Source organism: Geospiza fortis, unplaced genomic scaffold (genome assembly GCF_000277835.1).
Source record: "Geospiza fortis unplaced genomic scaffold, GeoFor_1.0 scaffold408, whole genome shotgun sequence".
Taxonomy (NCBI): domain Eukaryota; kingdom Metazoa; phylum Chordata; class Aves; order Passeriformes; family Thraupidae; genus Geospiza; species Geospiza fortis.
The window spans coordinates 3,125,090-3,151,110 of NW_005054330.1; the positions used below are offsets into that span (position 1 = coordinate 3,125,090).

The 26,021-nt window shown below is 38.0% G+C and overlaps 1 protein-coding gene across 1 annotated transcript in view; it reads left to right on the forward strand.

Annotated features, from left to right (window-relative positions):
* Positions 1–484: 484 nt before the first annotated feature.
* The window catches only part of TXNRD2 (thioredoxin reductase 2), a 29,982-nt gene continuing 4,445 nt past the window's right edge, over positions 485–26,021 (forward strand). The window contains exons 1-14 of the mRNA XM_014307222.2: positions 485–554; positions 1,254–1,310; positions 1,905–2,049; positions 2,373–2,447; positions 3,267–3,345; positions 4,292–4,354; positions 4,706–4,776; positions 8,215–8,234; positions 8,604–8,695; positions 9,995–10,169; positions 18,402–18,538; positions 23,838–23,933; positions 24,122–24,214; positions 24,990–25,061. Of these exons, the coding sequence (XP_014162697.1) occupies positions 1,964–2,049; positions 2,373–2,447; positions 3,267–3,345; positions 4,292–4,354; positions 4,706–4,776; positions 8,215–8,234; positions 8,604–8,695; positions 9,995–10,169; positions 18,402–18,538; positions 23,838–23,933; positions 24,122–24,214; positions 24,990–25,061 (1,059 nt within the window). The 5' untranslated portion in view covers positions 485–554; positions 1,254–1,310; positions 1,905–1,963. The remainder of the gene's footprint in view (positions 555–1,253; positions 1,311–1,904; positions 2,050–2,372; positions 2,448–3,266; positions 3,346–4,291; positions 4,355–4,705; positions 4,777–8,214; positions 8,235–8,603; positions 8,696–9,994; positions 10,170–18,401; positions 18,539–23,837; positions 23,934–24,121; positions 24,215–24,989; positions 25,062–26,021) is intronic.

Sequence of the window (26,021 nt, forward strand, 5' to 3'; positions counted from 1 at the left end):
TCCCGCCGCCTCACACCGCGCCGGGAGCCGGGGCTGCTTTGCTCTGTGCAGTGGCCCGGGTGGCAGCAGGGCCCGCTTCCCTCTGACCGCGTCCCACGCCCCGGCAAGGCACACACGGCATGTAAAGCTTTGAGTCCGATAAGGCGACCCCACAGAAAAATGTCTGCGTAAAACTCGCTGCTGTAATTCCCAGACAGAGACCAGTACTGGATCCCAGTTACATTGATTATGAGACTCTTGGGACATCGTGTAAAAATTTAATCTATTTTCTCACTTTGTTCGAAGTGCTTTATTTCCTGTATTTCATTTAGAAAACCAGAGTAGATAGCTTAATGAGCAAACCACAGCGCTAGAGTGAAGAGAGGAAACCCCAAATCAGCAATAATCAATTATAAAAATAAGTGTACTCTGATACTGTCCTTCTTACATACCTCTCCCATCTTCCTGATCTTTTTCTATTCCTTCTTTTTTTCACATCGTCTTCACAGGAAAGAATGAGTATGATCTTCTGGTCATTGGTGGAGGGTCTGGAGGCCTTGCTTGTGCAAAAGAAGGTTTGTATGCATAAATAACTAACAGAAGTTTTGGTTTAACTTCAGTGGGGTGTAAGGAAACTAAGGGAAGTGTTACTGATAATCTTAAAGCTTTTTAAGTAGCATAGTACGCTCAGTACCTGTACATTAATCATTAACTTAGCTCCATATGGTTAATCTGCAAATTGATTCACACCCTCAGATGGCGTGATCTTTTTTGGCTTTCCTCCTTAACCTTTTAAAAAATATTTATTGTTTTGTCATGGGAAAAACTAATAAGCTTTAATTTCACTGTTGTAAAAGTATTCAGAGTACCTCCATAGATACTGTATTTTTTTATACCATTCTCATTTATATGTTAAAACAACAATACCTTCAGACTGTTTCCAAGATCTAACTGCTGTAGAGAACCTTGCGCTCTTTGTATCTCAGGGTAGCATGTTCAACAGCCCACAGTGTTCTTAAACATCTCATTTGAGGTCAAATTGCATTTTTAGGGTCAGTGGAAGCTGGAGGCCCCAGTCTGGGTTATTAAGCATCTTCCAGAGAATTTGCTGACTATGTAGGCAGGTTGGGTCTCTGGTCTGGTATCTTGAGTTAGACAGAAAAAATCACCAGCTGTCATCTCCTGTATTTTATCTGTGTCTGTGCTACTAAAAATGTTTATGTTTGTGTATTTCTCCTTCCTCTAAATATCTTACCTTGCTTCTTTGTTTACAGCTGCTCAGTTTGGAAGAAAAGTGGCTGTTCTGGATTATGTTGAACCTTCCCCACAAGGTATGGAAGAGAAGTAACAGGGTAATAATTGGACATGCATATAATTCAGCTGCTCAGGTGAGCAGGTTGCTTCAGACAGCAGTGTCCAAAGCCTGTTTTGCTTGGAGTAAAGTCCTTAAGCCCAGTTTGTGCCATGGCTTGTTCTCTCCAAGATGAACCAGCTGTGCCTGCTCCCCTGTACATTAAGCTTGTTAGCATGACTTGATGCTACCGTTTATAGTGGACTTTGGACTTATTTAAGTGAGAATATTCCCTCTGTCAAAATGTTATTTACAATTTCTAAAAATTACTAATTGTGTCATGCTGAGGCTCCTTGTACACAATGCACAAAATGAGATCTGCAAACATGAATGTTTAGTTACTGAATCTTCTGAGCTCTGAGAAAAATCTTTAGATGGTTTGAATTTTAGAAGAAAAATATACAGAGATGTTGTTATTTGTTATCAAACAAGTGAGCACAAAGAAAGTTATAAACTGATCTGTAGGAGATGTTAAACTGTGTTGTTACAGAACTTCTTACTTCCCATGGACCCAACTGCATTGTTACACTAATCTAATTTACTTTTTTTTTTTCTTTCTTTATTTTTTCCCAAGGGACCGCATGGGGACTTGGTGGAACTTGTGTGAATGTTGGCTGCATTCCTAAAAAGCTTATGCATCAAGCAGCCCTTTTAGGGAGTGCCCTTAAAGATGCCCAACACTATGGCTGGAATATATCCCAACCTGTTCATCATACCTGGTAAAGGCTGTTCTTTATATCCACTCCTATGTGCTGCAAATGCATAACAATAACTTTTTCCCAGCTGGTGTTTATTTTGGGACCGTTAGGGAAGTGAATTTTGCATGTGAAATTTTAGCCTGGTACTTGTTAAAAAACAGAATTAGTTTCTGGTTTCTCAGGGCAGAAATTATGTTGGTTTGGACTTGATAATTTTCTTTTACAACAAAAAATACAGTGGTTCATTCCTCATTTTCAGCATATATCTTTGCCTATATCTTTGTGTTGCATAACCTGAATTTGTAATATGATGACTTCATGTTCAGTCTCTTGTTTTGTGGCAGGTCTGTGATGGCACAAGGTGTTCAGAATTATGTGAAATCCTTGAACTGGGGACACAGAGTGCAACTACAAGAAAAGTAAATAAGACTTTGAAGTTTGTCTTTCTTCCCACAGTCAAGGAGGTGCTCTTGCCCTTGTAGAACTGCAGAATTGCCTTTGAAGCTTCTATCTAGAGCTAATATTTTGAGTCTGTAAGTCCTTTCTTCTGGGGTCTGTAAGTGCCCCTGTCAATGTAAGTGGTCTCTTCCTCTCCCATTTTCCTTTTTGGTGAAATAGTGGTTGTCACTGACCATACACAAAAGCTTTCTAGCAGTGCAGTGATGCTCTCTTAGCATCTCTCCTAGCATCACCTAGTCTGGAGAGGTTTTGCATTAGTCAAGGTTTCTTAAGATACTTTTGATCTCATCCCCCAAAATTTCTATGCCATATAAACCCACAGCTAACACTATGCTAGAGCAGCAGATTTTTTTTTCAGCATGCAGTTCCTTTTATAGAGAAATTATAATAGAAAATTGAACAGATTCTAGTCTTGTTACTCCTGCTGAGGCACTTTGGTGTGTTCTCAAATGAGCATGGTATCAGAAATGCTATAGATAATACTAGTAATGCTATGGCTAACAGAAAATGTATTTTCTGAAGCAGTCAATAACCTGATCTCAAAGTTTGTTACAAGGTTAAGTTACTTTTCTGTATAGAGGAGTTAAGTGTGACACAAGAATTAAGTGACAAATTATGACAGATCTGCAAACAGTCCTATGAAATGAGATTCCTTCCTTTTACTGCTCTATGCCTGGTTGCTACCCTTTTTAGCACTTTAATACAGAAAAGGTAGCTGATTGTATTTCATACCTATTCTTATTAAGTGTACATGGCTGATGCTGTTTTCTTCTAAACAGGAAGGTGAAATATTTCAACATAAAAGGAAGTTTTTCTGATCCACATACAGTCCGTGGTGTAACAAAAGCAGGTAAAGAGGTGAGCTGCTCTGCTGATTTCTGCAGTGTTGTTCACTTGGAACATTTCAGGTCATTTGGGAGTGAGATTGTCGTTTGCAAATTGTTTGAGGTATTCACTATTGTTTTAGTGAGTGAGATTTGCATTTTCCACTTAGAGAAGTTGTTTATGAACTTGACTGGTGCCTGCTGAGTCCCCAGGCTAGCCTGTTGGATGCTATTGCTTTTTTCTGCGGGTGGAAATGCTGAGACAAAAGATTTTGGTTTGATTTGGTCAGTCATGCTGATGCTCACAGAAATGTAAGTTCTGAGAGATGAGAATTAGGTTGCTCTGAGCTGTTTCCCTCCTTCAGGTGATTTGTAGGGGTGATTAACTCGGTAATACCAAATTGTGTGTGGGAGGCAATTAGTGTGAATGCACAGCTGGGTCACATAACAGAATGGTGGCCACTGCTGCATATTTAACAAGGCCTGAAAGTGCCTTTTTAACACCTTTTTGAGGGTAATTGTTTAATGTTACTGATTTGTATCAGCTTGAAGGTCAGGTTTTTGGGGGTAGGTGCCTAGGATTTTCTAGAAACAGTCTCCTTTTGAGGTAGCTTAACTTCAGGCCCGAGATAGAACTTACTGCTGTGATCTCTGTGTTTTATCCTGACAAGAAATTGATTTTAAAAGTGTCGTTTGTGCATAACTATTGCTTCCAAGTAGTCATCAGAATCTTGTGCAGTGTAAGAACAATTGCATGGTTAATATTAAAACAAAACCTAGTAGAGAATGGGTGGGAGAAATTCTGCAGGTATTAGTTTATCTCTACCCTTTTTTTAATGAATTGCTGATTATTATGTCACATAAATAGCAGATGGTAGTGCCAGTTTTCTCATTGATCACTCATTTGTACATAGATGAAATCCAAAGACAGATACAAGGATTGCAAATGCTTCATTTTGATTTTTCATTTTTGTTTGTAGATTGTTGTTACTGCAGATAATATTGTCATTGCTACTGGAGGAAGACCAAAATACCCTACACAGGTAAGTTACCCTTCCATTTGACAACTCCAGTGCTTTGCTGAGAAGCAGAACACAGTGAAGGAGGATAAAGAATGTAAAAATAAAGCAACATATGAGAGATTTTTGTACTCGTGTCACACAAAAAAATGTCTTTACATAAAGGATGTTGTCTATGGAAATGTTTTTCTAAAAAGCCAGTTTGCTCTGATTCAGTATGTTGGTGTTGCTTAGAGCTGTAGGATAATTCAGGTTGGAAGTTGGCAGCCCCAGATATATTCCCCTTGGTCTGTATTTCAGCCAACACAGCCTGAATTGCTATTAGCTTTTATTGCTGACAGGATTTGCATTGTAGATTCACCTGTGTGATCATAGGTTGCAGGTGCATTGGAGTATGGAATCACAAGTGATGATATCTTCTGGTTAAAGAAATCTCCTGGAAAAACGTAAGTTACCTTACCATGGCTGTAATAGATGCTGGCATTCCTACCTTCTCTATATAGCAAGGTGAAAAATGTTCAAAATTGCCTTTTGTACGCCAATTTTTCTTCTGTTTTCCTTCTGAAAGTGTGCTTTGCAATGCAGCATTATCATACTACCAAACTTCATTAGTAACTGATAGCTCTTCCCCCTCCTCCTCTTATGAAGTTCCTTCCTAAAATCAAATTAAAAACGTTTTCACCGTGTTAGGTTGTGCTGTAGCGATTACACTCCAAGTCACAAGAGGGCAGCATGAACTCACCTGGGGCTGCTCAGTCCCCGTTCCTCAATTAGGGGGGAAGCTCCAACATAATTTTGCTTTCTCCTAAGTTGTGGCAGTTCTGATAACAAAAGAAAATATGAAGAGACATTTGGGTTACTTTGCTTCGGAAGCTATTGTCTAACTGAAATATTAAAACACTGGTTTTAATGGAAATACTAAAATGCCATAGTTGTTTTTTACAGCACACAGCACAGTAAGATTCCAAGTCAACACTGTGCTACAGAGCAATTTCCTGATAATTGTGATAGGAAATGCAGATTTGGTAGCCTGAAAGTCAGATAATGCTATCCTTTTGTCTTCTCTATTGAGCAATTCTAGAAAAAGCCAAAGAGCCTTCGAGCTATAATACTGGTGTTCGTGCAAAAAACATACTTGCCATTCATGGCAGTGACTTTCTGCTATAAACAATGCACTGTGTTAAGCTAAACTTCAAATAGGAAAATGAGGCTTTTTGATACAGTTTTAGAAAGAAAGTAAATTTGTTGTTGTTGTTTGTAGTGTTTCAGTCACCTCTAGGATGTTGAAGGCATGATTTATGTGAGGAAATTGTTTTTAAGAAAAGCAACACCCACCCCCTCAAAAAAAACCCCAACAAAATCCCAAACCAAAATATAAGATTTATCCTTGTAAGAGGTTTCTGTGAAAATGTGGCTCTTGTCCAGTTGCTGCCAATGCAAGTTGTAACAGTGTAATGTGGGAGTCTAGTGTTTATATGTTGCATTCCTGAGATTTAGTCAAAATAAGCCTGCAGGGGCTGCAGTAGCATTTCTGTGCTTTATCAGGCTGTGTCTTAGCAAATGAAGGAGGGAGTTGTTAAAGGTTTGTTTCTGTCGGATTTGTTTCTGTTATAAATATTCCCAAGGTTCAGTTTAACACCTTTTGTTTTTAGTCTGAGCTTTGTTGTAGTTATTCTTTCTTTTCTCCCTCTCCAAATGTACATATCTCAGCTACAAATTACATGCCTGGAGGTTGTAGAACTGTCAGTCCTGCAGTTATTTTTTTTTTTAAGTAAACCATTAACCAACTTAAAAGTCCCATAGATATACAAGCGTAGGGAAGAAACTCACTCCTGAGGTGAAGGGTTTTGGCAGAGTGAACCAGAAGAGATGCCTTGAAATGTGTTGAGAATGAGTAAGAAATTGAGCAGGTGTGAACAAGGTTAGGTTCTGCTTTCCTAACTTTTCTTTTAGACACTGACAATGCCCAGGAACCCCCTGTTTTGTACAAGAAAGTGTGAATAATGTGGGGCTGATGCTATGAGTAAGTGCCAGCTGACATCCATTTTTCATCTAATGAAAAAGAAGAGCAAACATATGCTCAAATTACAGAAATTCTTATTCTTTTCCCTGTGAATCTCCAGTAGATATTTCTTTATGGGCAGTATGAGGCTTTTTGCAGCACTTCCCAGGAGCTGTATGCTAATGAGGGTGTGATCATTCATTCACAGATGAATCAGATGCCCTAATGCTGGAAAAATTATTTCCCATTATGTTAAATTATTTGCCAAGCATAAACCCCAGACTAGCAGATTTTAATCGCTTTTACTCAACCTATTCTCTGTACACCTTCAGAAGTTGTGTGTTTTTATTGTAACATAGAGAGATGTTATCTGGAGCCTTTTGTAAGAAAACATGTGTTGTACTGACTGTGCAGTCCCTGGGGCTTACAGTGCTGCAGCCTCCATGTCTGCACTCCTCAGAAGTTTAAAAGCATTGCTGTTAGAACTGGGAGATGCTGCAGATTTGTTTGGGGTAAGGCATAGGCCACAAGCCCCTTCAAAAACCTAACAAAATACTTTGTTGTCAGTGGAAATACTGTGTGGGATGCCATCTCCAAACTGTGAGATTTTAACAAGTCTGTATAAGACATAAACAGCAAAGGAGTGCAAGTGCAGCCTGTGCAGCAGCTGAGTGTTAATGGCTGCCTGGCTGGAGCTGCTTTTACCTGCAGAACAGGGACTGAGCATTCTGCCTTTTGTACCCAGCAAACTGGGGATGTGGTCAGGGGAGAGAGGAACTACTGCAGTGTAGGGATCAGCTGGGGACAGAGATGGAAACTGCTGTGCTGGAGAGCTGATACACCTCATAAATTGCAGGTGTTGATGGACAGTTGCAGTTATATTCTTGATTGAAAGGGTGTGAAATATTGAGAGAGGTGGGAGCTGGGGTTTTATTTAAGAACTAAAATGGATATATTTGGTAAACATCAGTCTAAGTAAATCTATTAAACCCATTTTCTGTAATATCGTAAACAAATGTTTGAAGACAGGAAGGGCAAATATTTGGCATCTGGAAAAATACAATGATTAAAAAGCAGATGGTTATAAATCAAAATGAAATTCAGCAATGAGTAAAATCTTCATTGGGAACTGTAATCTACTTGATAGGAAGACATAATCTAATTGATAGACCATCCCCATGTGCTGAAAGATGAGCTGTCAGGGAAGAGGATTGGCCTGGCTGAATAGAGAGTTTTGGCTGGAACTCAGGGGAAAAAAAGGAGTGTTTATGCCCCTGGGAGGAGAGGGAGGACCACAAGGATGCCATAAGGTTGTGCAGGGGGAAAATTAGAGGGGTCAAAGCCCAATTAGAACTTAATCTGACTTCTGCTGTAAAAGGCAATAAAAATGTTTCTATAAATACAGTAGCAACAAAAGGAGGGCTCAGGAGAATGTCCATCCTTTATTAGATGTTGGGGGGGAGAAGCACAGTAATAAGGATAAGGAAAAAGCTGAGTTGCTTAATGCCTTCTTTGCCTCAGTCCTTAATAGTAAGAGCAGTTGTTCTGTGGCACCCAACCCCTGAGCTGAAAGATGGGGATAGGGAACAGAATGAAGGCCCATAAATCATGAGGACTGGGTTAGAAACCTCCTGCAGTCCTTGGACATGCACAAGTCCAAGGGTCCAGAGGGGATCCACCCCTGGATGCTGAGGGAGCTGATGGAAGAGCTGACTGAGCCACCCTCCATCATTTCCCAGCAGTCCTGGCTAACTCAGGGGTCCCAGCTGACTGGAAGTTGGCAAATGTGACACCCACATCAGAAAATACTTTTTTCTGGTTGTGCAAAAATATGCACCAGCTCATTCCACTGCTTTCTTCTTTTCTTCCTTTTCTGTAACAGGTTGGTTGTTGGAGCCAGCTGTATCCTTTGAAAAGCCTGTGATGATCTATGATTATAACTAGCATAGCTGTCTTTCCTATGAGAGTTCAGTTTTCAGAATTCCTCTGCTCATGTCATATAGTTGAGTTAAGAGAACAGTAATAGTTTTCTATGCAGTAGCATCATGGAAATTAAGATCAGCTGAGGATAAATTCTCAGGATCTTAAATCCAGTGTTAACTATGTTAACTATAAGAGTTCCAAGTTTTATTCTATGTACAAAGGCAAGCTAAAGATGTCTGTGTGAGGAGAACATGGTATCTCCCAGTGAAAAGCCCACTTGTATACTACTCATATATTGTGTTTCTATTGAAATTGTTGTTTACATTTGCTTAACTGGTGTGTCACCAGATGTGTCCCTTGAGTGTGCTGGTTTTCTGACAGGCATTGGATTGGACACTACAGTCATGATGAGAAGTGTCCCACTTCGTGGGTTTGATCAGGCAAGTACGGAATATCTTACATCTCCTTATCTAGCAAATAAATTAAAAGATAGATTTTATTATTTTTATCTCCTAAAGAAAAAATGTTGTTTGCATCTGCAAACATTTCCTAATATGTGCACAGATTTTGAGTTGGGAGTATTATTGCTTAAGTGGCAGTGACAAACACCACCCGTGCTAGTGACACTAGTGACAGATCCTGGTTGTATGTCACCCTCTCCCACCCTGGAGTGCCTTCCTTAAAACTAGTGGCTTGTATGCCTTAAAAGTGATGGCATGAGTTTGCAAAACATTGTATAAGAACAATTCTTGGGATTTACACTCCTCATTGAAGAAATCCACACCTGTAACAGCATGAGGCCTGAGCAAGCAGGGAATAGTGTGTGTGTAGCACTTGGTCAAACTCTTACAGTAGGAGAACTTGATCCTCTGTAGGCAGGAGAAGTACAATGGCCATACCAAAGTTAATAAAGTATTAATGGAGATAAAATAATTATGTTCAGTCCGCAGCCACGTTGAGGCTGATGGAAACTGATTAATGATTAATTATGTTTCTGAAGAGACATAACCCTGCTGTTGCCTTCATATTAGTTAATATCAACTTTAAAAATAAAGTTTTGTAAGCTGAGAGAGTTTGTATGGAGTTGTTCTATGTGAGTGGTTTTGTAACAATATCCTTTAAGTAATAAACATACTCTGGCAAGGTGCAACCTGAGTTCCTGCAGTCAAGAGCACTGATGTCTGTGGATAAACCTGTTGATGCCACATTTTACTACTTCAGTTTGGTGTGGCATTATTTCAAACAGGCTCTTAGGACAAAAGTGGTTTGTTTTTTTTGTTTTTGTATTAGAACTTTCCATGAAACCTTAGTGATTCACAGTCATTGCAGAGAAATGTCAGGTGTTATGACAGAAGGAAATATCTTTCTCCCGTTGTTTTATGAAAGTATTTAAATTTCATCAAACTACTAGAAAATTGTAATTATGGTAATGGTAAATTGAATATGCGCTAGATTATGTAAACAACAAATGCTTTTAAAGCAACTATTTTATTAATATACTGTTATATTTTTTGAAAATAATTTGAGTATTTAGGTGTAGGTGCCTCTGGGAATGGAGTTGCAGGTCATAGTGGCTCCCTAAATTATCACGTGTTAGCAGTGCATAGTAACTAAGTGATAAAGAATGTTTGAAACGCACAAGGTGTTTACTGGAGTTTCCTGAACCCAGCTGAAGGTGGGGTTTACATTGAGAAGGTCACATATCTAAGAAAAACCAAATTTGTTTCACTACTCAACAGCAAATGGCTTCTTTAGTAACTGAGCACATGGAATCTTATGGCACAAAATTTTTAAAGAGATGTTTCCCAACTAAAGTTGAAAAATTGGAGAGCGACAGATTGCAAGTCACTTGGAAAAATGCTGACCTGGACACAGAAGAAACCGATTCTTTCAACACCGTGATGTGGGCAGTAGGTAAATATGATTATCTTAACATTTCTTTGCAATGTTTTCCATCCTGAAAGTGAAGTCACTTCATCATGGGGTCAAACCCCATTAAATGTCTTGTGACTTAAACATTGATAGTTGTTTAATTCTTTTCTTGCATGCCTGCCTTGTTAATTTACAGTCTAAAACACATTAAAGTTACAGTGAATGGAAGAAGTTTGTGGTAACTATTTTTGCATGAGCTGCAATAAATGGGAGACTATCTAGTCTTTCTCACTTTTACTAGAGTAAGAACATGAATTCCAGCAAACTCTGGTTGCAGGTAGTGTTCTCTGAGTCCATACTCTTGATTGATTCATGAAGCTATTCACTGTAAGTGCATATTTATCCTGTTTAAGAGGCTACCATTTCTTCTAGGATTTTTTCTAAACTGTGCTGCTTAAGTTTGTTGCTGCAGCTGTCATCCAATTCAGAGAAAAAGAAGTAACTGGCTCTACAAACCCAAAGTCTTACAGGGAACCTTGAAACTGTATAGCTTTTTGGAATCTGGTTAGGGCCTTTCACATATCTCAGCCCCCTTGGAACTGACATATAACGACTAAGAGTAAATTGCTTTAAAAGAATGCTGTGATAAATGTCTGTGAGCATAATCACCAGAAATGGGAATCAAATCTGGGGTTTTCCTCCTTTGAGACAAATGCTGCTTCCTGCAAGGACTAACACACTAAGTTATGTACAAGGCTCCAGCCCGCAGGAATGAAAATACTCCTTCAGTGTTGCCTCCCTGAGCTGCTCATTTGTCGCTGTTACCAGTCTGTCCTCAGTTTCTGTATTGGTTCAGAGGAGCTGTAAGCCCACCAAAGTAGGACTCTTGTCTTTTGTGCTTATAAAGCTTTGTGAATATCTGGGATTCTATATCAATAATGCATGGCTAGAGGTAGTAGTGGTATTTGGCAGGCAGATGATATCTGGCAAACAAAGTAAATAGGCTTAAACGTACTGCCCAAGAAATCCGTGTGGATGCAGACAAGTAATCAGTTTAACTAGCAGCTTTAGCAATCCCCTTGACTACTTTATATTCTTTTTATCTGGCACTTCTGTTTTAGAGTAGTGGGGATGCATTACTCTTTCATTTGTTTATAACATAAATTTAAATTCTTGTGGTTGTAGAATAGATCCATTACAGGATCAGAAACAGATCATTTACAGCATTTCGTATTTTGCCCAGTGGATTTAATCTACTATCCATTTGTTCCATTTCCCTGGCATATCTCAGACCCCTTGGAACTGACATATAACGACTAAGAGTAAATTGCTTTAAAAGAATGCTGTGATAAATGTCTGTGAGCATAATCACCAGAAATGGGAATCAAATCTGGGGTTTTCCTCCTTTGAGACAAATGCTGCTTCCTGCAAGGACTAACACACTAAGTTATGTACAAGGCTCCAGCCCGCAGGAATGAAAATACTCCTTCAGTGTTGCCTCCCTGAGCTGCTCATTTGTCGCTGTTACCAGTCTGTCCTCAGTTTCTGTATTGGTTCAGAGGAGCTGTAAGCCCACCAAAGTAGGACTCTTGTCTTTTGTGCTTATAAAGTTTTGTGAATATCTGGGATTCTATATCAATAATGCATGGCTAGAGGTAGTAGTGGTATTTGGCAGGCAGATGATATCTGGCAAACAAAGTAAATAGGCTTAAACGTACTGCCCAAGAAATCCGTGTGGATGCAGACAAGTAATCAGTTTTAACTAGCAGCTTTAGCAATCCCCTTGACTACTTTATATTCTTTTTGTCTGGCACTTCTGTTTTAGAGTAGTGGGGATGCATTACTCTTTCATTTGTTTATAACATAAATTTAAATTCTTGTGGTTGTAGAATAGATCCATTACAGGATCAGAAACAGATCATTTACAGCATTTCGTATTTTGCCCAGTGGATTTAATCTACTATCCATTTGTTCCATTTCCCTGGTTAAGTTAGCTTTACATCTTCCTGATATCCCAAACAGAGAGCAGGTTGTGCATTGTGACAAATATTTTCCTTACTGTAACTACTACTCTCTTTGAAGTGCCTTGGGCTCTACAAATTGTGGAAACAGCCTGTAATAATGGATTATTCTCATCAGAACCAATCAAACAGACTAGAGCTTGCCAAGAGCAAAAAAAGCACATGCTATCTGGACACATAAGAATCCTGAAAACTGTAGAATAATATTCATGAGGTGAGATGAAAATGTTTCCAAAAAGTGGGTTTCTAAGTGCTGTATTTGATTTTTCTTAAGCTTTCTGGTAAAAAACCCAACCCATTCTGTGGTTCTATGAAAAGTATACTGAGTTGGAGACACACATGTCAAATGTCAAGTCAATTTGTTTACTTTTGTCTAAGATGGAAAAAAGAGCTATTAAATTGAAAAATAAGAAAAAATCTTGGTTTACTGTTAATTATAATGGAATAAGGTTGCATGATGACTGTTGCAATTCAGTTGTAACATGAGTCTGCTCATTATTTCAATACAGAGGAGCTACATGTGTTATAATTTTTGTCATAGATTTGAGTTACAATCCATATTTAGAAACAACAAGATGAAGAGTGTGAGGATTTTGTGTTGCCTTTTTTTAGTGTTGAAATTGGCACTCCACCCTTAAGGATTAAACACATTAACAGTTAAAGTTGGTTAATTGGTGTGCAGTCCATATGATTCATTGTTTTGCTCTGTATCAACACACCCACACCAGGTGTCTCAGATAATAGGCTGGGAAACTTAGTGGTGTTGAGGATTTCCTGTCTGCAGATGTGCCAGTTATAATACTGATTGAAGCAAGTCAGCTTGTAGAGTGGGTTAAAAAGCAGCTGCTCTTGTTAACTAATTGTAGCCTAAACTGTAGTACATATTTCCATAATTTTTGCTAGTGCATCATGGAATTTTAGTAGGATTTTATTAATAATGTTTAAAATAGTTGCTGATAGTGGGACATAGTTTAATAAGCTAGAGTACTATCTCTTAATGTCTACCCTTTAAAAAGTAAATTAGATTGTGTTTGTCTGATGAGTTTTGTTTTACTTTTGGAATGTGTGATTTTCTGCTTGTATGGATAAGCCAATAAAAGCAGGCACAATGCTCCCTTTGTTTTTCTAGCAGCTTTTTTAAACTAGTCAAAATATTTGAGGGGGAAAAAAGAAATCTCATTTTTATACATTTTAATGTAATTTAAAAGTTTCGGTCCAAAGCTTTGTAGGTAACCCATGGACCTATCATACCTTGCTGAGAGACTACATACTGTTATATTCAATCTCAGTGCAAGAGCTTGTTCTTGGTGTTTATTTGATTTTTCCAGTTCAGCTCTGTATGTCTTTCTGTCTTACTAGTGCTGTCTTTGGCTTCTAGAGAATTCTCCTGAAATGATAAGATTTTGAGGTTTTGAATAGCATCCTTGTTGTTTGGTATGGACAAAGGGTTAAGTACATAACATTTTTTGTAATAGTGTTCTTAAAGGCTTACAACCAAACCAGTTTGGGTTAACAAGGGAAACAGAAATTTTGTTAGGAGATTTTCTGTGAAAAGTCCCATAAGGTAAAATATTGCTGTGATCTTCTATGAGCAGATCTCTGCCAGCCCCTGTAGAAAAGGGAATGGGCTTTAGATTTATCTTGGTAAACACAATTTTGCCATTGAGTTTTTAATCTTTGAACTATTCAGTGAAAAATAAAGCACCTTGGTTGATCTCAGGCAACTCTTAATGCTGATGTGCTGTGGTTTGCTGAAGCTTTGGGTCTTTGTTCTGAGCTTCCCATGTCTGTCTCTCTTACTAACTTAAATTCATTACTCTCTTGATTAGATATGGTTTCTGCAATCCTAATGAAATTTGATTAGATATGGTTTCTGCAATCCTAATGAAAATTGTCATTCCCATTATATCAGCCAGTGCTTTTAGGTTTTTTTCCAATATCTAATTTTAAGGGCATTCAGTCAGACTTTATTCAACAGGGCTATTTTTAATGTGCTTTTCCCTTTGTGTAATCAACCCATAAACTTTGAGTGTAACTTATTTTATGCTACTTATTTTGCCAGCCTGTAACTATAAAAATAACTTGTTCATGTGCTAGGCTATACCTCTAAATCTGCATATGAAGAAGGCTGGATTCAGAACTATTTCAGCACTAAGGTGCTATTTGAGTTTATAGGTGATGCTAACCTTTACTTCAATTATGGCAGAAATAGATTTTAAAATGGTAGAAAATTACTCCAAAGTAACTTCTTGAAAACAGTATAATTACTGCATGCAGAAAACAGATTCAGTTCAATCATAAATGCTGAGGAGATTGAAGCCAATGACCTACCTCTCTTGGGAATGGTGGTTGAGTGCTCATTTTTGAGACTGCAGAGCCACCCTTTGAAACCAAACCTTTGGTTAAAACAAGCTTTGTGTGGGAGAAATAATGTAAGAGTGAACTGTAGCTTTCTTCTCAGAAAATGTTTCCAGCCCTTTCCCCTTTTTACAGGACATTGAGAACAAGAAAAGTAGAATTTTAGAAGTCTGTCCCATGCTGTAAGTTTTTAATTTGATTCCATGTCACTTGGAGTTGCTTTTGTTGTGAACTCCAGGTGTGCACTGGATGGCCACAGGCAGGTTTTTGCTCATTGCAGCACAAGCTTTCTGCTGAGAGGACTCCTCTGTGTGAAAAGTGTCTGTGCTACAGGAGAGTACAGTGAGCAGCCTTGCCAGAGAGCCAATTACTGCCCCAGTATTGACTAAGGGCCAGATGTTTTTTCAAATTGTGGCAGGCATGCTGGAGGTTTATTAGTAATGGATGTAATGTTCAAAAGCATCCTTGTAGAAATGGTGCACACTATTATCAATTTGATAAAGGTTCTGAACTTTTTTTAACCTTATTTAATCTTACTCTAGTCAATATTTGCCTGTAATCTGAACAGTAGTTACACTGAAGTGTTTTTTATTTGTCATTATCAACTGGTTATGTTTTAGTGAAGATCTTGTGGGTTTTAGGAGACATTTGAAGGAGGAAAGGGCAGTGGTATTGAAACTAATTTGGAGAATGTGTCAGGCACTCAGAATTAAGAGAGTATTGAGACTGGGAACACAGACAAGATTTTGATTAAGGTCAGACTGAGGTCAGATTGGATAAAGTTATAAGGTGATGTGCCAATGTATGGGGAAGAAGTGGAGAAGACTATTGGGCTTGAGCTTTATTCCAGAAAACCTCTCCTGTCACCCAGCAGTATCCTCACAGTGGCCATCTATAATAAAATGTGTGGTTGGCTCCAGTTTGGATTTTTCAAACATTGGAAGGCAAACAGGCACTCTGACTTCTGTGTTTAAGAAACTCTGGAAGACCCATTATAAAATTCTGCTGTCAGCTGCACCTTTAGCACCCTGGGAAATCTTACTGGATATAAGAGTATGCTGTCACTCATTTGCCACTGCTGCTTACCTGAGTATGGCTGTGCCTCTGAATTCTGAATTTAGCTGTTTCAGTCTCCACTGTTGAAGGTCCTGCACCTGAAGGTCACAGTCGTTCCCTTTGTTTTGTGTTCAGGTATAATTACCAGAAGCCCCAGGCAGGTGATGGGACACAAATGCCACCCCACACCACAGCCAGCCTGGCCAGTGTCTGTGATGTGAGATGTGAGCTTCAGCCACTCCCCTTGTCACTCTCTGCAGTGGAGCCCCCTGGCTGGCAGCCCCCTTAGGAAGCTGTGTTGTTAGATTTTACAAAAACAGATCAAAAAACTGTTTTTTCTTTTAAAGTTAAAAGCAAAAGGGGGCTGGCACTGAAAGCAGGGCTCTGTGTGGTTTTCACAGCTGTGTGGTAAGTGTATGGGTCTATGAAAGATGAGACTGTGGTGTGCTGTTAGTGCAGGAGGCAGGGTCAGATTTGAGTTGCACCTTTCTTCTAGATGTCTGGCATATTTTGCTGTTTTGAATGAAAGCTATATCTAATCTTTTGTCCTATACAATTGTACACTCCTGTTCTTTGGCAGTTTCAGGACATCTTCAAACTAAAAGCACATGTGCTGATTTTAGGCAAAGAGTGGGTTTGTGTGCCTGGTAGGATTTGAGATCTTAGAAATAAGCTGTGAAGTCATGATTTCTTGAAGTTGAAAATGTGGAAAAATCAGGAATTATGGGTATAAAATGAAAGTCCTGCTGAGAAATGTTAAGAACTGATTTTATAATAGTAAGTTAATGTTGGGAAACATCCGAAGTCCCTGAATTTGGCACTACAACCTACCAAGACACATTGTATAATCATGAGCCTCAGCTACTGAATTTGAAATGAAGCAAGATCAACAAGTATAATTCTTGTTTATGGGGGTGAACCTACATGGGGCTAAAGGCCAGTAAAGCTTCCGTTCAGTGTTTAAAAATTCTGTTTTTGCCTTCAAAAATAATAGTTAGCCCATAAAATTGAGAAACTTCACTATGAAAAGCAGCACATTTTTTTGTAACTCTTAGCTATTAATACCAAGCTGTACATATGTTAAAATTGGCTGCAATGGAAAGGTTAAGTGTTACCCTGCAGGTTTGATAAACTCAGCTGTTGTTGCCACAGGTCTTTAAATGACTCTATTGAGGGGTTTTCTTTTTTTCCTCTTTCAGTGCCTGCCATTGCGTGCTAAGTTTTCTCTTGGCTCTGCCTGGCAGGAAAAAGAGGAAACTAGAAAACCCCATTAGTTGTCCATTTGCAGAATACCCAGGCTTTACTCTCAATACCCAAAGAAATACAACGGTAGGAAGTTGTTTCACATCCGAGCCAAGATAAGGTCCTGGAGGTTTATTATTTTTGTTGCCTGATAGCATCAGGACTGGGGAGCAGGGGGCAGAGAAGGAACAGCAGATCAACATCCCATGGGGACAACAGAAGGGAAGACAGACAGATAGCCAAGTGCCGACAGCTTCAGTCAGTGCTCCCAGAGGAAGTGTTGGTTTCACCAGATGAAATTAATACACAGAAGTCTTTACAGAGGCATTCAGATGTGACATTGTTTGAGGGCCTGGCTATATGGAAGATATATAAAGCACTGAATCATATGTTTACATATAATTAGGTCTGTATTGACAAGCCAGGTTTTCCTTTTGTTTGATAATTTCCTACATTAACATCAAAGAGCTTGTTTTTATAATGAAAACACATTTCCTCTTTTGTTTTGCTTTGCTATAGCTCTGTATTAAATTGAATGCAAATTGTGACTCACGCAAAGGAGACTTGAATGTGTAGCTATATCCATGTTCATTAAAGCCTCTAAAACAGACACAATGTTAAAAAATTTCCTTCATTTGGATATATTCAGGTATTTTTTTAATATGTGATCCTATGTAGCCTTAAAAATTTTGCAACTACTGCATAATTTCACTGTGCTTCCTAACTTTCAAGTTGGATAGGATTTAAGATTGCAATTTCTGGGTCAGGAATTGCTTCCTTAGATACTCTATACAAAGCTCAGGGTAATGCTGTTAAGACTTCAGTGATCAAGGGGTAACTGTACAGAAAACACTACAAAAATATATTTTTTAAATATGAGATAATTTTATATCATTGGAATAGGAAGCTGTAATAAAATCTGGGCTTGGTTGGATTTGCCTCATTTGTTTTTAAATACATTTAAAATGTTTCTAAACTCTACAGAAATAGCTCAAATACAGTTTGAGATAACTAAATCAGCATTTAGGTTTTGAGAGCAAATTTGATAAAATTTTTCATCTAAGCTGAAGGTACTAAAAATGTTTTAAGATAAGTGTATTCAGATTACAAGAAACAAGGACTTCAGGAACGTTTAATGTTGAACAGCATTATTAATAATTTTTATTCAAAAAGCATACACAACACGTTGGCATTGAGCACCATTCAGTTAATGTTTATTGGAAATTTTCAGTGTAGAAGTTGCTTAGTTTTTTTATGTATATTTGTGCTACATTAGGAAACCAAATTTAGAATCTTCAATAAATATGAAATCATGTGGTTTTTGTACTTTTTCCAGTGGGTGTGGTTTTCCATATTTAAAAAGGATAACCCTCTGATGTCTGAGCAAAGACAATAGTGATCGAGCTCCTTTCCCACAGAATGTCATAGCCATGCTATCCACCCCTGCAGCTTTCTCAGTATAAGTTTTCTCATATTTCTGCTTGGACTATCAAATAGAACAAAGTTCTTTGAGACCCACAGTGGAGGATGCCAGCTTTTTAGATTAACACTGCTGTAGTTTTCCAATTGCTTTAACTTTAATTTTTTTTTCCTTAAGGCCGAGCCCCTGACACCAAAACTCTCAATTTGGAGGCAGTTGGAGTGAAAACTAACTCTGAAACTGGAAAGATCATTGTTGATGCCCATGAAGCTACTTCTGTTCCTCACATTTATGCAGTTGGAGACATAACAGAGGTACTGAGTCTACATAAACTATTTTACAATAACAGGAAGCCAACTTTGTTCCTGACTAATAACTAGTCCCCAGATGTAGTCATGCTCTAGTGTATATCTCAGTGTTTTGCACTTTTTCACTTGGCAGGGCTGCAGTGTTTATGCCAGCCACCTGGGTCAGTAATTTCCTTCACATGCATCTTGTGAAGTATCTCAGCATGAGATTATTGCTGATGTTTATCAGGGAATGTATCATTGGTCAGAGGCTAATAATGACATCTTTATCACTCCTATTATCTTTCTAATAATGTTTGTATCACTTTTGACATATGACTTCATACTGCCTGTGAATGCTGAGTGAAAGCAATTCTTCTGTAGCTAACTACATTTACTGGGAATGACCATGACAAGTTCTGTGACTGCATTTGGGGTATTTTGGGTGTTAATTGAGACTAATCACAAAATAGCCTATCAGGTCCCTGATGCAAAATGCTTCTAATGAAGTACTTTCCTCTAGAGTAAGAAAAAGTAACTGCTGAAAGTACTAAATGCATTTGACTTTTCTTCATATGTTGTGAATGATTATGCTAAATAAACATGAGAGGTGTGGGGTTTTTGTTTGGGTTTTTTGTTGTTTTTTTTTTTTAAGAAGGGGACATCATAACTTTAACAAAATCATTTACTTCTTAGAGAGGTGAAACCAGATTCTGTGTCTTACTCTAATGCTATTGATAATCTATAGTCATATATGACAAGAATGTTTTGTCATGATAAGTGTGCACTTAAATACTTTCAATCTGCCAATTTTCATTTTACATAAGAGCTCAGGTTATCTGCTGTAAGTTGGGCATCCTCAAATATGTTGATTTCATAGAAAATGTTTGTCTGGATTCTGAACTGTAGAGTTACAGGAGGATGTTGTCATCATCTGCCTGCTGTGCCTGGAAAATTTGGACAATATATAGAATACAGAGCAATGCTGGGCATTGCAAGATACAGAATTCTCTCACCTGTTACTGGAATTGGGGCCTTTCTATCAAGATAGTTTTTCATATAGTGCAGGCATCTGCCTTACAAGTCTGGTAAAGCTAAATACTGTAGCAATATCCAAACAGTATATATAGTATCATTTTAGAGAAGTTTAGAAAATTTCTCATTCTGCTATGTTTAAAATATTTTGAAGGTCTCTCAAACCTTACAGGTGCTTTTAGTTTCTGAAGAGATTGTAATGGATTAAATGATGTCTTGGGAGTAGCCCTGCAAATTTCTGACTGGACTCTGGAGCTGCCAGAGACACTTACATCTCATAAATCTGCTGACCACTCCTGACCTCTTCCCTCTGTGTAACATGTGTTTCTTCCTGTCTGTCTCCATCTTCATGTGGACTTGCCATTTCCTTTTAAATTGTGTTTAAACTCTTTCCTTCTCAGATATTTCTCCATTTTATTTTTCCCCCCTTACTCCACACAGCTTCTCTGTCCAGTTATCCTGTCCAGTCACTCAGAGCTTTGGGATTTTGTAGAGTTCCTCTCTTTTCTTCTCATTTCACATGCAGATCCCCTCTGTATTTGTCACTTCTTGCTCTCAGATACTTCCTAAAGTCCACTTTCTGCTCACAACAACATCCTACACCTGCCTATCCCTGATATATATGGCTTGGCTGCCTCCTGCTTTCCAAAATTTTCTTTTTAGTTTCATCCAAGAAGCAGTTGTTAGAGGCAATGCTGGCAGGGCTTAGAATCTGTTGCTTATTTTGCTGCCAATCTGCAGTGTTATTTTGGGCAAGTCATTTCCTTTTGGATGCTTTTTGTCTTTTGCCCTTTGAGGATTTAGATAAGAAATATAAAGTTGGAGGCAGGATGCTCTCCTCTTTCCTTCTCTGGATCTAAAAAATCATGTCTTCATTTATTTGTCATTTTCATTTTGTTGTTAAAACTTAGATTTCCTTTTCCTGCTTTTGTCCTTATTAGTGCAGATTTTTGAACCTGAGTGGTTCAATAGACACTTCTACGTGTAAGTGTTAAAAACAGCAGCACGGTTCTATGCTGTGTCCACTGTACAGCTGGGGGAAAAAATGAAAAAGTTATGTCAGTGCTCTGTAGAATATTCCCTTAAGTTTTTATCTGTATATTGGCTCAATGCAGGGAATTAGAGATCATCATATAGTACTCATAGATTTGAAGTGTTTAGAGATAAAAAGAAATACTGCCACTATCTTATCTGACTCCAGCATGTGACCTGTGGAATTCCACTTGCTAAGCAATGAAGTTTATTTTATTTGAATACTTAAATTAGTCTAGTGTTTTTGTGGTTTTTTTTAAAGCAGAATTAATTTAGGTAATAAACTTCATTGGCATGGGAACCAGCACTGAAATAAATTTTTGTGTTGGTGCATATCTCAAATTAACACATGAGAATCAAGGGTATCCTGCTAAGAACCACAAAGCTGCAGGGCTTGGTTGTGGTACTTTCTGGGTGTGCCCAAAAGAGCACAGGAAGGGAAATCTTGTTTCCTGTGAGTGAGCATCAATGATCCCTAAGTATCTTTATAAAAATTATTTTTTCCTCCGGTGTTCCTGCTCAGGGTTTCTTTTTGCTCTGCTCTGGCCCTGTTAGAGTTTCTTTGCTACCATAAAGTGCTTTTGCTCAAATTTTGTGAGTAGTTCCCAAGCCCTCCTCCCTCCTTTGCCACCCCACACTGAATAAATACTGAATTGCTACCAAATAGCAAGAACTGCTTTTTTAATTTGAATTCAGTGCTCTGGCTGGAAGGAGAGTGAGCAAGGGGGTAGCTGAGTTTCCTGATTGCTCAGAATGACTGTTGTCATTTGGGAGTCCTACCCAGCTGGTACAAATGGGAATCTGTGTGTGCATGGGTGTCTTGTTGCACCCCTGTATGGAATGGAATCCTAATGTTACCCAAGATTTCATTTGGAAAAAAAAAGGGGAAGAAAATCTTCCAGATGTGAGTCAGTTAGTGTACCTTCAAAAACATTATTCAACCTGTGGCAAAATATTATTTTCAACTGGCAGGTGAAATTCCATTTTAACATTTTCATCTTCTGTAATCAGGATCAGGAAAATCAAGCTGGAATTTTAGTGTGAATTCTTTTTTTCAGTGCTGATATGAACTCTCTGTGTTAAAATCCTTCCTCCAGTAGTGTTCTTGTTGAAAAGTATGGCACACACTATAAAGACATTTTCTCAGAAGGAGGTTTATGGTCAGGCCACTCTACATCTGTCATATTTCAAAGGGTGTTACAACAAAGATGTGTAGAGAAAGTGGAATGTACAGTATGTTGCTTTGAATAGAAATGAGACCAAAAAGAGTTGTGTTAGAACAAATACACATTACTTCAAAGCTTTTTAAATTCTCTTAGGACCATCTCAGTTAAATGTATAATGCATTGGAGGATTCTTATGAACAATTTGTATCCATAATTATCAGCAGAGTAGTTCTACACATGACTGCAAAGTGAATGTTCATTTCAAATATTTACCAAGGAAGGTCTTTAAGTCATTGTTTATGAGGAATTGGGCTTTATCTGCATGGATGTTTTAGTAATTAGTTGGGTTTTATGGAATGCATGGCAGTGCTTTCACAATTTTATCTCTCGTTCCAATCTTCTATTCATTTCTGGAATGCCAAAACAACATATATTTCCTGCTACAGAAATGATTGGCAGACATGTTTCAGGCAAATGTGTGTAAGAAAAAACAAATTTCATCTGGTAAATTACATTTACAGACTTGAAAGTCAAAATGCCAGATTTGAAAAATTGTGACTTGAGGGATATTAGAAGGAAAAAGGGATAGACTTGCAGCTTTGTGGTTTGTCATGAGCTGTGGAGGAAAAATAGATTAGCCTTCATTAACAATTAAAATTGTGATTTCTATTATCAGGTGAGATGTAATATTTCAGATTGGTTTTTTGCAATTGAACTTTTAAGTGGTTATTACTACAGATAAAAGCCTACATGCCTGTTAATATGCAGATAATTAATATGGTGTGTGTACTTAAGAAAATGGTAGCTAATACCATGTACAGATTCTGTCTACCAACATACAAAAAAAGATAAGCTGGTAAAGAGGAATGGGTTCCAGTAAATGCTAAACAACTTTAGGATAATGACAAGAAGAGAAAAACTTTGAATGTGTGTGATGGGGAATCCTTATTTTATTTTCTGCTGAGAACTGATTTTGAGAGCTTATGGAATGACTGCCTCCAAGTGGGGCTTTGCAGGAGTGTGGCAAGTGCTGTATCTAAATAGGATGTGTGTGAATCAAAACTTCACACATTTTATAAAACATTTCACATTGTGCCACAAAAGTGTTTCTCAATTATGGCTTTCTTATGTTTCCACATCATTCTTCTGAATTTGTGACCTCTTTTCTCATGTCAGACAAGCATTTTGATGATATGTGGTTTTTTAAATGGCTTTATGAATTTTGTTTAATCTTATTAACCTGTATGGACTATTCCTTCTTGGGCTTGAAAATATTCCCTTGTAAATACCTTAATTCAATTTTCAAAAACTTTCAGGTTCTTTAAAACCAGCTCTGCAGTTCTGATGCTCCAGCAGTGCTGTGCCAGCCCTCAGAATTAGAGTTCTGGCACATATACAGCCCTATTTGGATATAAAAAGGAGCCAGGACTCCTGGCTTGAGCTGGAGCACACCCTGGTCATATCCTGCTGTCGTTCCATTTCTCACTCACAGGAAGTTTGCATTTGCCAATAGCAATCCTTTTCAAGCCCCTGTGTAACAGCAGAGCCTGAGACCAGGACCAGCTCACCCTTTAGGTCACAGTCCTAGCAAAAGAGCTTTCTACTTTTCCAGTCCAGGACCAACTGAGGAAGTTGGTAATACTATCTACAAACAGCTGGGTTTTGTGCCTGTGTTCTGTAAAAATGGGTCAGAGAATTTTTTTTTAAGGTCTGATATTATAAAAGCACTGTTGCTTTAAACTAGGCTCTTCTTGCCTTATAAAGACACTTTGAAAAATTTCCTCATGGCTTTCTTTGGAGAGAAGGGGTGAAGTGAACAGTCAGCATGTGAATATGTGCTGCTTTTCAAGAGGTGCCATGATAAGATATAAAGATTTGACATATTTGTGACATTTTCCCTCCATTAAGACATATAGTAAACTCAGACTTTAAGGCATGTTTGGACAGAAATTATTATTGCTTTTTCTGTTTGGAGCCCTGGCTACCAAGCTGGAATTCCAAAGATTTGGCTTTCCTCTGACCATTGTCCCAGGAGAAATCTCTGGATGCTGCTTTTCCTTAAGTTCAAACAAAGCTCTGTGCTCTCTCCTTAGGGCCGTCCTGAATTAACACCCACAGCAATTGCTGCAGGAAAACTGCTGGCTCAGCGCCTTTTTGGCCAATCTTCAGAGCTGATGGACTATGACAATGTGAGTTATGGCTTTTGGCAGTAAGAACAATCTTGGGCTTTTTTCTTTTAAAGAATTGCATTTTGTCACCTGGAATGCAGCTTTGACAGCAGCCAAAGTGGAGGTGTGTGCCTGAGTGTGCACAAGTGTCTGCCAGGCGGCTGCTGCACGTGGCTCAGCAGTAACAGCTTCTGCTTCCTCCCAAGCAGGTGCCTACCACAGTCTTCACTCCCTTGGAGTATGGTTGTGTTGGCCTGTCAGAAGAAGCAGCTGTGCAACGTCATGGATCAGACAATATTGAGGTATGAAAACATTTTTAACTTTGTAGTTGGTGTCAGAGTTGCCCCTGTGGAAAGAATTTTTACTGCTGTATCAGATAAAATTTTTGGTCCCCAAAATACAGTTTTTACAGTTAGGGAGTTGGTCTCCAGAAGTGCTCAGAACTTCAGTAGTGTTGCAGCAGGTCACAATGGGAACTGTTGCCTGTTGGGCTTAAAATCACTGATAGGGTGTGACAGCTTTAGAGTAGCTGCCGTTTCAGCAAGTTACATTGTGCAGCATCATTAAATAATGGTTATGTTACTTTCTACAAGTTACCCTTGAAAAGATATGTTGTGTTACTCTTACTCACTTGGGAAAATCATTAATGAAAAAATAAAAATTTACTATTCAGAATGCAAATATTACAGTTTTGATTTTGTTGCGGGGTGCTTTATTATAGATATGAAAAGATTCTTGGATTTCATTTTTTTTTTCAGTAAACAAAGCATTGAACCTTTGGGAGAAGCTTAAAAATGCTAGTTTATTTCCTTTAATTTGGAGCATTAGTCTGAGTTAGCATTATTTGTGAGGGTTTTTTCAGTTTTGTTTTTAATCTAATGATTCTCTGAGAAAGGTTTGTGTTAAGCTCTTACTGTGCTTTCCATATTTTTCTTTAAAATGACTAACAGGTTATAAATGAATCAATATTTGTACAAAGGTATAAATATGTAGAAATAGTAGTTATTATAGTAATAAATACCAGGTTTTGCCATAATAGTATTCTATAACACAAAATATTATTGTTTTTCCTACCAGGTATACCATGCATATTATAAACCTTTAGAGTTCACAGTGGCTGAAAGAGATGCAACTCAATGCTATATGAAAGTGAGTTTTGTGGGCTTTTAACTTGCTTTTAACTTAAAATGGGATATGGTACAGCCAACTTTAAAGAGCACTGTTTGGCAAAAAAACATCTCAAGATGGATATTTTCTTGGTGACAGACATCTTGAAATTGCTTTACAGATATTGGCATTGTTTAGAACTGACATTCTGTTAATAAATACCATCTTTGAACTGCTTTTAAGGTTCTAAAAAGTATTTCAGATTCAGATCAATCTCTGCTTTTCCCAGCAAAGTTCTTAACTGGTTACATGAAATATTTATATTGACACCTCTTGCCAAAAGTATGATACCTTCAGAAATTAAGCATAAGGCTTAAAAAACTACAGTAACTATTCAGTTTCTACTCAAGAAGAAAAAAGCTCCTGATTTAGTCCAAAGTGCCAGACCTCAAAAGGTCCTTCTGCAGCAATCCAATTGCTTCAGTGTTGGAAAGGTTTTTAATGCTCCTGCCTACAGAAGAGAATCTTGGCTAAGATCAAGTGTAGTATTGTTAGAATATATCATAGTTTCCTTTTTCTTCCTTCTTATCATTAGGGAACAGTCTTTTTTGCATAAATGTGTTCATCAATTATATTATACAATATTATATTGTTATGTAAGGAACGTCCATTGTCAATAATTGCAGTCAGTTTTTCTGACTGTATTTTGTCACCTCTGAATTATGTAAATTCTTGCCATAAGTGTCCCAAGTACCAGTGTAACAAAAGTGATGATATTCAATTCTATGTATTCCCTTTGAATTATGTCAATTAGAGTAAATATTTAAGGGTGAAGTAGTAACAGCATAATACTTGTTGGATGATATTTAATATAGTCCTTACTAAACTCTCAAAACATATAAAGAAACATTTTACTTGAGTCTTTCAAACTCTATTGCAAGATTTTTTCCTTTAAAATGCCTTAATGTTTAAAGTCCCACATCAGGATTGCTGCTGTTCCTG